The following is a 12,069-nucleotide window of genomic DNA, read 5'->3' on the forward strand; positions in this document are numbered from 1 at the left end:
TCAATGTATATGATCTAAGATCATTTCAATACCATAGTCACTTGTTTGTCATCTAATTTTATTGCATCTCTTGGCGGTTCAACAAAAATAAGACAGACACTGAATCGCATAAAGAAACTCTTGGCATGTTGGCTTCCCACCCTGACATCAGGTCCAAACCCACATCCCTCCAACCTCGTGACCTAAGCCTGACTCAGCTTTCGAGACAATGTCCTTCAGTCCTCAAGGTGAGTCAGATGACAGCAGATGATCAGAGCCTGATACCAGTGATCGAGTGAGGAAGGTAAGGGAGAGGGGGAGAGACAGACAAACCAGAAGATGAGGAAGGAGAGAGGGATGGTGTCAGTTCCTCGTTTTTCCTTCACGCTAAGTATCATTGGTGTAATGATACCACTCACACTTCAGCCATCTTTACTGCTGCGTTTACCTCAAGTACACATTAAGTGATTTGGCCACTTTCCTTGTCGTGGACCTGAATTGAACCTTGCACAGCGTGGAAATCAATCCCTTACGAGACCCATTCCCCATCCTTTGAACTCTTAACCAGAGTGTGTTACATAGACTTTTGGTGGGCGACGCAAGCTACTGGAACACGGATAGATTTAATGAACCATCTAATCACCCGATACTGACAAAGTAATAAATTTTTCAGCAACATAGACACTTCAGAAGCAGGATGACATTCACACCATAATTCTGCTCTGAGGCATTGTTACATATGCATTAAGTATCAGTGTTTTTACATGTATTACATATGTACTCAGTATTAATACTTTAAAAACAATGATGGATTATGTGTGGCCTAGCACTTATTATTCCTTGAGCAAAAATCCTTACATAACCCATACCACCTTGCATCTGACAACAGGTGGCCTAAAATAAGGAAACATCAATTGGAGGATAATCCAGGATTGTGTTTTAATTCAAATCAGCTATCCAGCACATTCATGCTAAAACAGTAGGTATCAACATGCACGCACCAACAGACAAGAATCAAGGGTTGCATCAGTAGCATCAATTGTAATACAAATGACCAGTTGGCACATATCATTTGTTTGGTCATTTTCCATAGCACCAGGGGCTGAAGTCATAAACTAATACAATGCAAAAATGTATCATAATATTTTGATTGAGTTTCTACTACAATAACATTTTCAGATACCAACTTACTGAAAATAGTAAGGCACTTTTACATTAGGACATCATGGATTACAGAGCATATTGCCTACACACACAAACAGCATTCTTCACAGTATCTCCAAAGGCAAAGAACCACAAAGAAAAAAGAAAGATCTGAAACTATATAGCTCTTCTAAACTTCTAAACGCAAGTCCATAACTTAAGATTTCTACTTCAAGGTTCATCTGTCTCTGTGTGTGTTCTTCATTCGATATGGTGTGATACTCCCATCTTGTTGAGTCACCACAGTTTAGTATATAGGTTTGTCTAATTGGTGCAGTGAGCCAGCACATCCACCAGAGAGAGCTAGAGGATCATAAACAGCAGCAATCTTCAGACCAACCCCTTTCCCCCCCCCCCATGTTTGCCCAATCAAAACGCCATCTGGACAGAGCTACTCCCATGTGCACATGCAAAACAGTAGTCGTCAAGCTGTTTTGCATGAGCTGCAAGTGAATGGATAAGATGGCACGGCAGCATGGAAGAGCAGCTCGCAGCTCTGGGAAAGACCAAAAGGGTCAGGGAGGCAACACGTATACAGGGTAGAGGAGGATGAGCAACAGAGAGGCTGAGCAAGAGAGGGACACGAGTAAAGACGTTCATCTCGATGGGTCAATGGGTCATCTCTCTCTCTCAGGTTGTGCTTTAACGGTCTGTGACGGCCATTCAGTTGCCTGGAGATTTTTTTTTTCTCTAAGTGAGACTGAAGGTCAAAATCAGAGCGAGAGGCGAGGGCGCCGTGGGGGGCGGGGTCAGTCAGTGAGGGCGGGGCACAGGGTGCAGGAGGGTCATGTGCTCTGCTCCGGTGAAAGGCAGCCTCTGGGTGCCATAGTGGTGCACCACCTCTGGGATGCTGGAGAACACACAGCTGCTCTGGTCCAGTGTGAAACCGTTCTCTTTGGTCTGGGCCACAATGATGTGCACACAGCCTTGGCTCGTCCTGTGAAGGAGACCACAACATGGAGGTCCGGGGAACAGTGAACATTTGCAAAAACAAACAATAAAACTAATGTCGACATTGATTATTTTTATATCAAGGTCTCTATCATGAGGGTTCACATACATAAACTATAGTTGTAATCATGGAAAGAAAAGAAAATTGACTTATCATGGAACAAGTACAACGGGACTCACTTAAGGGCAATGGAGTACTTGCTTGTTCCTGATTCACTGTTTCTGACCAGGAAACTAGCTTCTTTGCAGGTCTGGAGTAGAGATTCTACTTCTTGGCGTGTCACACAGCCATGGTACCAGCTGATAGAAGACCCGAGAGAGATAGAAGAATAGAGAGAGAGGTGGAATTGCACAAGAGTTAGATGAAAAAAAGGTCAGCATGTCAAGAAGACAAAAAACACCCCTCGCCCTCTTTGTCCTAGTATGCACCAGTCTCCAATGCTCACTTCTGTTTCTCCAGGGGCAGCATGGGGTCGACACGGCTCCCCTCTCCCTCCGGAGTGAGGCTGGGGGCAGAAGAGGGGGACAGGGTGGGGGAAGACTTGAGGATCTTTTGGCTCCAGCTCTTTTGTCGTAGATGCTGCTGGGGCTGCCTCGTTAGGGTGGGGTGGGGGGGCTCATCTTTGGTTGGGGAGGGGCGCTCAGCGCTGTCAAACTGAGCTGAAGGAGACAGTGTGGTTATGTAAGGCTCACAGGCTGAAGATTTGGCATTGATGAATAACTTTGTTTACAGAAGACAGAGGTGAGCTAGGAATGCAAACTAAGGTGCAGTGTTAGCTGTAATGCCTGGACAGAGAATCTCCTGAGCTACCTGACAGGGCCCTCACTATCTGCTCCTTCTTCCACTCCCAGGGCAGTTCGTACTCCACAGAGGGCCGGGGGTCTAACTCTGGACGGGTGACGGGGGTCTTGGTACTTCCTCCGTCACTCTCGGTGCCAGCGTCGTACGGGATGTCATAGATCTGGTTGGCCCCGGCAGGGCGGTCCTCGTCTGTGGACCCTTCGCCCCCCTCCAGCAGGACACACATCTTTAGCAGGTCCTTGGAGCCCCTTCGTCTGATCTCTGAAGGGAACAGTAGGATTGGTTCACTTGTCACATTAGGTTAGGCTAGTTTACAGAAAGTACTATGGGTGTATTTATTTATTTTTAACTGTCCATCAGATTAAACAAAATGATGCCACACAAGGGCTGGAATACCTGTTTTACCTTGTCAATCCAACAGCAGGAAAAATAACGTATTGAAGTTAATGTAATACTGTGAACTAGTTTGTCTCCCTTAAAATCTGTGTACATCAGTGGCATCTATGGTATATCGGAGTCATCCATTTGATGTGTACAGTATGACACATTATATAAATATGAACAGTCAAATAACATTAGAACTACAGACTGAACCTCCCTGAGGAAATGTAGTGAAAGAAACGTAGGTGAAGTGTAGTGAATTTGAGTGCTACAACCATGTTCACAGTCACAGCATGCTTTTGTGTTACCACTTTGGGTAAAACAATGGCATGACGAAGTTAAAGGTCAAGGGAGCACGTGATTGGATGACTGACCAGTTGTCTTCCTGGATGCGGGGAAGTTGTGAGAAATGGTCTAAGGCCTGCCAATATATGGGGGCCATGTAGGGCCTTGGTCTGAGGGATGGGAGTGGGGGGGGGAGTCAATGACAGCCAACTTCCTTTTCATAGAATAGTACCAGGAAACAGAGACAGGAAAAAGGAAGTCGAGACAGGAAACTGCACCCATTGTCCTAGCACAACACAGTTGCTGTGGCAACCCCATGGGGTACAGTGCTGCAGCCTAGGGGGAGTGACTTCAATTGATTCTGTAGTCTTTCCAACTATACTGGGAACAGTCTCCGACTGTTGCTGTGGCCGCTCACCTGTTATCATCTGCTGGGCATCATATGGCTCCATGTAGCCATCGTTCTCGCCCTCTCTCTCTGCCACTCTCTGCTCCCTGGTTTTCTGGGCGTCAAAGGGATCTGCATAGTCCTCCAGTATGATCACCTGAGACCAACAAAACTGATTATGGTTGATGATTGGTATTCACTGCTTTAAAAGGTATGAGGTTGTCAGTAATTGAAGGACAGGTGAGTTAGCCAAAAGTGATCGGGCAGTTGCATGATGCTGTGCTTTTCAACAGACATCGAGAGTCGATAACAATAACTTCTTCAAAGTAATTCATTAACCGGCAGTTTTCCTGTTACCGGTCCCTTTACAAGGGCTCCAGCTTTGTTCTAAAAGCCATTGTCTTCATTATTGCTTCTCTTTGTCATCATTACCATTACTAACACCTCTCTTCTAAGTGCTGCCAGATCTTCTGAGGAATTCACACTTGGCTGTCAAGACGTATCACTGCCATAAACTTCGTAGTTTATCTCCATGCCAGAAGACAATCTTTACAGTGACATGTATTCTCTTTACTCTCTCCCCTTTTTGTTTTCTTGCCAACTAAACTATTGAAAGGCCTGTAATGCTAAAGACGGCTTTGAATCATTTCCCCTGGATGCTAAACACATGCATGTAAGTGATACACACAATACACACCTGGGTCCTATCTAAAAGCTGAAACCCTTCAATGTTTTTGCAACAGACTGCCACTGCCAACAACAGGTGAACACAAGCTATAGAAACATCATACTCTCAACTCTCTATTTCACCTGCTTTCTTTGATATGGCTTTCTTCACACCATATTGCTACATCGTCTCACTGACTTGTCTCGTTTTCTTCTTTTTTTCAAAGTGGTGCCAAAGGGGACTTGGGTTTGCGCCCAAGTCTCCGATGACACAATGCTTTTTATAACATGATAGCCCTCACCGGGGGTTGAATGCCAGTAAAGAGGGGGATGAGGTGGAGAGGTGAGAGGGGAGGAACACTGGGCCAGGAAAGATAGGGGAGGAAGTTTAGGATTTATATAGGTTAGTCCAGCCATACATTGGCTTTTTATTCATGGAGGGGGGGGGGGGAGATTAGAGAGGAAAGGAAAGAAAGATAGAGACAGACAGGGAGGAGTGAGCACAATGGGAACCAGAGACAAAGAGGAGAGAGAGCTGAAAAAATGATATCAACTTTCAGGGCTTTCAACGTTAATTTACTTTTCAGTGTCAACAATGTTGATGACACCACATTTTATTTCTGGGCAGAATACAATTTTACTCGAAGTTTACTTATCAGGGCAAAGCATGCAAGTAGCCTTCAAGCAAAACATAGCTTCTACAGATTTCTTCTTCACTCAGGTTTGAGGGTTGGAAGTTTTACAGAGGGAGTCATATTAACCTACAGGTATGAGGTAAATACACCAGGCAACAGAATGTTTAGCTGTGTTGTTCACTGACCATTGACGAATTCATCCGCATATTGCGGATTAAGACATAACATAACCAATACAAAGTGTGAGAATAAAAAGATTAGGAAAATCCCAATTTCTTACCGTCTCTGCTTTGCACTGGGTCTGTCCTTTCTCTGTCTCGGATATCACTTGACAGGTGGTACCATTGTTGAAGTTTGGACTCTTGTCCTGTTTGTCTACTTTTATCAGGCGACTGATGTAGGCATTAGCAGAACTTTTTGGCCGGTGTTCCTCAAACACCATATCAGCTTTGGAATTTTTTCGACTCTTCCCTGGAATAAGACTATCCCAAACTTTGCCGTCTTTTGTTGAACCTGGTGAGCCATTTCTTCCCAATTCGATTGCAGAATTTTTTCGATTTCTTCCAGACAATAAAGAGCCAACTCCACTTCCTCCACCGCCGTTATCTGTGCCCGAGTTTTTGCGCAGACTACCTTTTGAGCTAGTTGCCTTGGTGCCAGCTACCAGCCCCGCTTTGGTTCGTGACTGGGACCCTGATTCAGAGGCAGAGCGGATCCTGTCGGTACCGTTCTTCAAATTGATGGGAAAGTCTTTGAACCATTTTGCCATTGTAACTATTGTAGAAAGCCGAAAACGTATTTGCTTCAACACCTTTTAGCGCCATGCACGGATACCCTAGAGACGCACCTTCAGAAATATTTTTACACAATAGACTTCCGTTGCTTAGGCTATAATACTAAAGGTTTTTCAGGTTCTTTGTGATCTATGTAGGCTACAAGGATGCTTCGGTTATTTTCCACCCGGAGAAATATTTAATTATACAACTACTAAATTGTTGTCAAAATATAACAACAAATATTTGCATTTGATGGAAATTTCATCCTCATGTTAATTTAGGCTATTCAATCTCTTTTCTTTAAATTATGTATCTAAAAAAAGGGCATTATATGAATACCCTACCTGTGACAATGTATGGTCAGAAATTCTAAACAAATCAAATTAGGCCTATTTACTAAATTATTTTAGCTTAATGACTGCCGAGACCTAGTTGGACGAAAAAGAAAAATCCCTACTTTATCCCATTTGTGATTTCCTTTGGACAGTTCCCTTTTCCATTCAGCAGATTAATTATTCTCTTTGGATAAAAAAGTGTCTTCGGATTAGGAAGACTCGAAATAATAGAAAGTTGGTCTTGGTTCTTAGAGGTCCCATTCCCAGTGTCCAATCCGTGGGCTACAGTGTGGCTCAGTGATCTCTCAGAAATAGAGTGGCTGAGAAACAAGGGTGGGGGGATTCATTTATAGGGGGCGGTGATTTTGGGGGTCTGCTCTTTACTAAAGGCTGTGGCTAAGGATAGTCTTTTGGAAACAATTCAACGATTCATGCTGACACTTTAAAGAGTTTATCAATTAATCAATTCATCATATTTATTATAATTGTATTCAATTTATTTTATTTTTTTTCTTTCATCAGTAGGCTATAGGTCATTTTAAACGTGGGTAATTAAATGTCTAGTACCAAAAATGACAATATGAATATTGTTTGAAATTCATGACAGAGCAAATCTTGCATTTTCCATATCTTTTTTTATCTGAAAGGATATTTGCTGCGGGTGGCAGCGTTAGAAAGTAGTCCGTTCTCAAATAGACTACTCCACGACTAGTGGAAAAGGTATGACTGTTGAAACGCAAAATAAACAAACTAAGTACAGTGGAAATTTAAGCTTTACATTCTTACAATTTAATCAAAAGTTATATTATATGAGGACTTACCTTGAATTTGTTTGCATACCATTGAAGCAGGCAATACACAAGTTGAATTTATATTTATGACACCCCCATAGTTCTTACAAATTGCAAACGTCCCTGGATCGCGTTTCTTCATTGCTGATGCGCAATTCGAATCCCTAAATTGAATTGAGTCCTTCTAACCATCAGTAGTTCACACAACTGGGAAATACAATTCAGTGCATTCGGTTCACTAAAAGGATTTGATTGCGAATCATTTGAAGAATCCACTTCACTTGCTACACTCCTGCCTGTCCCTCTTTGTCCAGCGGCGACAGTAGGCCGTGATTAATATGACAAAATTTGCGTATCTATACGAATTATAATTGTATGCTGTATTGCAACTAAAGGGTTGTACCGTGCGAGGACTGGTTTATCGACAATGACACACCGGAGGGCCCCAATTTAACGGACAACAGAGCAAGCAACGGATAAAGGGTATAGTTGCCTCCAGAGAGCTAGCTAGCATGCTAGCTAGTGATAGCTAGCTAGCAACGTTTCACAATACCAATTATTTTTCTGTCATTTACTAACTAGTCACAAAAGAGACGAATCAAGTCTACTGACCGAAGTTTACTAAGGTTTATGAGCTAATTAACTATTTGTTGCTCGCTGACTACCCATTTGCATGCTGCAGGTTTAGGTATCTAATTAGTTAGCTAGCTAACCTGCTACTCAATTCTAGCTTGTGTGGGTAACGTGGCTAGCCTAGGCTACACATCTGTAAGTGATCATTTTTAGAGGGAGGAGGGGGAGTGCAACTTGCATGCACACTGGCAAACACAAGCTAGCCAACAAGTGAGTTATCTAGCCCGTGACCACAGTTTCATTCAGCACTCTAGTTGTGTCACCCGGGCATAGCTCGGTGTTCAAGTTGCAAGATGAAAAGGCTTGTTGATCACCAAACCCCGGCGTGACAGTCAGCGTGGCGAAAGGTTGGTAGCTAGCCAGTTACCTACCCTGCCGATACCCAATAATTCTGCAAGGGCTCATAGCACATACCACGTTGATTCCTCATCCGAACCCTGTTCTTTGACTCCGTCTGGTGACACAGCCCGGCTACAAATTCTCCAGACTGTGCCGGTCCATTTAAAAAAATTCTTGTATATGAACGGTGACATGGCACCGCACCGACAGTCATATTAATGGCTGCCGAATCGGGGAGACTACTGGCGGGACAAGGTCAAGGAAAACGAGGCAAAGGTAGGCACTAGTTCGTCTCCGTGTCAGATCTGAACGAGCAGTCAGCTACGTTGGCTCCTCAATCTCATCCTTTCCCCACGTGTGTAAACTTCACGACTGTCTGTCCCCGTGCCAACCCTTGTATGTCTTTTTTCATACCCCTGGTTTTATCTGGGGGTTTATGTCTTCCTTGCTCTAAATTCGGCTCTTAAAGTTCTCTCAAGTCCAATTTAAGGCTCTCTTGCCAGGCCTGGTCTATAATGTTGTACTTCCATCAGACTTGAACAACGGTTATGGGAATTCAGTGTTAAATTTTAAATGTCAGTCTCTTGCCAGTTCTAGAAACTAATTCCATGCCCTATATTTTCTACCACTAAACCTTTAACACAGCCCATCATAACCTGTCTGATTTGTGTCAGTCATTTAATGTTTCCATTTAATTATTCCCTCTAATTTAGCCATTTTCTCCTTTGCAGGTTCACAAATGAAAAGCCCAGAGAAAAAAAAGAGAAAAACCAACACTCAGGTAAAGGCTGCCTTGAGCAACCTGGACACATTCCTACATAATGTAAAGATGTTTGACGAGTGCTATCAGTTGAAACAGTTGCAAACCTGTCTTCCTGTACTAGCCTCACTGTCCCTAAAGGCACATATCTACCCTTTAAAACAAGCACTTTACTACATTATGAGATGTTCCGTTTCTTATGCTTTCTCTTTTTCCCCTCTTTCAGGGGGCAGCATTCTCCCACCTCTCTGAGTTTGCGCCCCCACCTACCCCTATGGTAGACCACTTAGTGGCGTCCAACCCATTTGACGATGACTTTGGCCCTCCATCAAGACCAGGAGGGGGGGGTGGTCCAGGAGGAGGTCCGTTCCTTCCCAGCCCAGGGGCAGGTGGTGGAGGTGGGTATGGAGGTGGAGGGAGAATGGGTGGGGGCATGGGCTTCATGGGAGGCCCTGGAGGACCAGGAGGCGGGCAGCCCGGACGCAGACCTCCCTTTGGCCCACCGCCACCCAACGCTGGACCCCACCACCAGTTGGGCTTTGGAGGTATGCCTGGCTTTGGTGGACCAGGGGGTGGAGGAGGTGGGGGCGGAGGAGGGTTCCCCCCAGGGGGTCCGGCACAGTTCAACATGCCCCCCAACTTCAGTCCGCCCATGCACCCTGGACCAGGGTTCAACCCCATGCTATCCCCTGGAGGTATGGGGGGGCCTGGTCCTGGAGGAGGTGGACCACCACACCCCCGTTTTGGAATGCCCCCTCAGCAACAGCATGGGCAGGGAGGGCATCCCTTCAACAGCCCCCCCTTGCCTGGTGGTGGAGGCCCCAGGGGACCCCCTCATGGCCCCATGAATCCCATGGGGGGGATGTCTGGTGGAATGAACATGATGGGCGGCATGGGGGTTGGCCCTGGTGGAAACATGGTGGGAGGGCTCCCGGGATTACCTCCTCAAGGACAGTTTCCTCCTTCGCAAGATGGGCCTTACCCTGGCCCCAGTCCCCCAGGGAACGAGGAGGGAAAGAATTTTGGTGGTGGACCTCAGCCCGGGCCTCCGCCGCAGCAGCCTAACATGAATCCCAACGGCCCCCCTCCTAACAACAACTCTGGACCCCCCCCTAACTCTGGCCCTCCCCAGCCCGGTTTCCCTGGCCATCCGGACGTCCAGCAGCCCAACCCCAACACCCCTGGCCAGCCGTCTTCAGCTCCGCCCCAGCCTAACCCCAACTCCTCACCTACGGGCCCACTGAATGGCTCCCAACCCCAGCAACCACCACCCAATCAGCTTCAGCCACCAAACTCTGCCAACAACTCCAACAACCAATCACAGCAGCAGCCTACTCCTCCCAACTCTGTTCCAGGCTCCGCCCCCTACAACCAGCAGAACAACACTCCAGGTGGAGGCCCAATGTCCAATGCCCCCCCCAACTCTACCCAGAACAACATGACAAACAACAGTGGGGGGAATACTCCAGGTAGCAACCCAAACCCCCCCTCCAACTCCACCTCCACTCCGAACACCCAGTCCCCATTGCCCCCCGGCCCCGCTGCCCCCTCCATTGGCCCAGGCTCTGGCCCTGGAAAGCTGAGTGGCTCAGGGATGGTGTTCCCTTGCGGCTTTTGCTTGTCGGAGGTGCATGACGATCAGGATGCCATCTTATGTGAGGCGTCATGCCAGCGTTGGTTCCACCGCGACTGTACGGGTCTGACGGAGCCAGCGTATGGTTTGCTGACACGGGAAAGTGCCGCCGTCTGGGCTTGTGACTTCTGTCTCAAGACCAAGGAGATCCAGGCTGTGTATGTCCGCCAGGGCCTCGGCCAGTTAGTTGCAGCCAATGAGGGCTGAGGAACAGAGGGTGAGGTGGGATAGGGCACCAGAGAAGGGGATGGAAGGGAAGAGACATTCACTTCTACCAATGCTATGGAAGGGAAGAGACATATACTTCTACCAACCAACTGCTTTCTGGACTTTCTCACTGTACTCACACAGTACACTCATGCTAATGTAAAGCACTTTTAGTGACTCCTTTGGACTGAACGGCCACCTCCTCCCTGTTTTGAGTTAATCGTGTAACTGATGTCCACTCCTGGATCCTAATTTAGACATTGTGTCTGCCGACCAGCAAAGCACTGACATCAACACACTACCTCACACACTTATCTGACAGCACAGCGACCACGCACTTACTGGAACATGACTGACTTGACTGACTTGAATAACTCACGTAAGGAGAATGTGCGATTAACACAACCAACAACACACACACACACACACATACACAAACACTCCTCCTGAAACTGGTCCTGGCCCATTCTGATCTGTTGAATCCAAAGGAGACCCATGATATCCCCACCACCTCTTTGTGTACCAGACTTGTCTCTCACCTCCCACACCCCTGAGAGAAGAATATCACCACAAGGATATGTGTAAATAAATATTCAGCCTGAACATTCGCCCAAAACATGCCTCCGTCCATTGTGGAATGCTGGAGAATTTAAACCAATGAACAGAATGAAATGGAACTATCTTTTGAGTCTTTGGTTTTGTTGATGGACTTAATGGTTTTATACATTGATTCAACTGTTTTTATATCTCTTCGCTGTACACAGAAATTGTGATATCAGTGCTTTTGGATGGTGTTGGCATAGCAAGTAGTTACATGTCATATCGGATGTGTGTAGTCTTTGGGGTTGCATGTGAATCAATGCAGTAAACATGTCCGATCTGTTTTTGTTTTTATTTGGTCTCTGTTAGAGGCCTTGAAGTAGACCAAATAACTGAACGAAAATAATATCAATTTTCATATTTCTGTCATGGCAGATGTTTGTAACTTTTCTTTTTTTTCTTTTTTTTTATATTTCTGTCCAAGTTGCCTTTTCTCAGCCGTTCCTTTGTTTTGTACGGTATTTGTGCTGTTAAATGTGCTCTACATCGCCCTCTAATGGAATATGGAGGGACCATTCCCACACAGGGTGGGGAAAGGGGAAGGTACTGAACTCTGAAGTAAAGAGAATTTTTTGTACTGTTCCTTGTCCGTTTTTATTAGTTGCTTATTGTGGTATTAAAATCGGGTACTGTAAACCCACTAACCTATTTTGTGTTGTCATAAAAATGATTATTAGTCGCGACGCGTTATATTTAGTTACACTT

The 12,069-nt window shown here is 45.7% G+C and overlaps 2 protein-coding genes across 3 annotated transcripts; one reads left to right on the forward strand and one right to left on the reverse strand.

The window, feature by feature from the left end:
• Positions 1-826: 826 nt before the first annotated feature.
• Positions 827-6,834, reverse strand: LOC124466758 (SH2 domain-containing adapter protein E-like). Its single transcript, XM_047018592.1, has 6 exons — positions 5,571-6,834; positions 4,020-4,146; positions 2,945-3,196; positions 2,580-2,793; positions 2,314-2,433; positions 827-2,119 (listed from the first exon to the last, which is right to left on the reverse strand). Exons 1-6 carry the CDS (start codon positions 6,057-6,059, stop codon positions 1,936-1,938), a joined length of 1,386 nt encoding a protein of 461 aa, XP_046874548.1. The 5' UTR covers positions 6,060-6,834; the 3' UTR covers positions 827-1,935.
• A 645-nt stretch (positions 6,835-7,479) lies between these two features.
• pygo2 (pygopus homolog 2 (Drosophila)) lies at positions 7,480-12,004 on the forward strand. 2 transcript variants are annotated; one of them, XM_047018590.1, is made up of 4 exons: positions 7,480-8,172; positions 8,292-8,440; positions 8,896-8,945; positions 9,151-12,004. In XM_047018590.1, the coding sequence occupies exons 2-4, from the start codon at positions 8,383-8,385 to the stop codon at positions 10,762-10,764; spliced, it is 1,722 nt and encodes a 573-aa protein (XP_046874546.1). In that variant the 5' UTR covers positions 7,480-8,172; positions 8,292-8,382; the 3' UTR covers positions 10,765-12,004. The 2 variants fall into 2 exon arrangements, with proteins under 2 accessions (XP_046874546.1, XP_046874547.1); XM_047018591.1 differs by having other exon boundaries at positions 7,481-7,675.
• Positions 12,005-12,069: the final 65 nt, after the last annotated feature.

The sequence above is a fragment of the Hypomesus transpacificus genome, chromosome 4 (genome assembly GCF_021917145.1).
Source record: "Hypomesus transpacificus isolate Combined female chromosome 4, fHypTra1, whole genome shotgun sequence".
Lineage (NCBI taxonomy): Eukaryota > Metazoa > Chordata > Actinopteri > Osmeriformes > Osmeridae > Hypomesus > Hypomesus transpacificus.

Bases quoted from the DNA above. Each gene is read 5' to 3' on its own strand.
- LOC124466758 (XM_047018592.1), bottom strand. From the start codon at position 6,059: ATGGCAAAATGGTTCAAAGACTTTCCCATCAATTTGAAGAACGGTACC. The intron at 3,197-4,019 runs GTGAGCGGCCAC...TGTTCCCTTCAG, and splicing joins TGCCCAGCAGATGATAACAG to AGATCAGACGAAGGGGCTCC. The intron at 2,794-2,944 runs GTAGCTCAGGAG...TGTCTCCTTCAG, and splicing joins GATAGTGAGGGCCCTGTCAG to CTCAGTTTGACAGCGCTGAG.
- pygo2 (XM_047018590.1), top strand. From the start codon at position 8,383: ATGGCTGCCGAATCGGGGAGACTACTGGCGGGACAAGGTCAAGGAAAA. The intron at 8,441-8,895 runs GTAGGCACTAGT...TCTCCTTTGCAG, and splicing joins TCAAGGAAAACGAGGCAAAG to GTTCACAAATGAAAAGCCCA. The intron at 8,946-9,150 runs GTAAAGGCTGCC...CCCCTCTTTCAG, and splicing joins AGAGAAAAACCAACACTCAG to GGGGCAGCATTCTCCCACCT.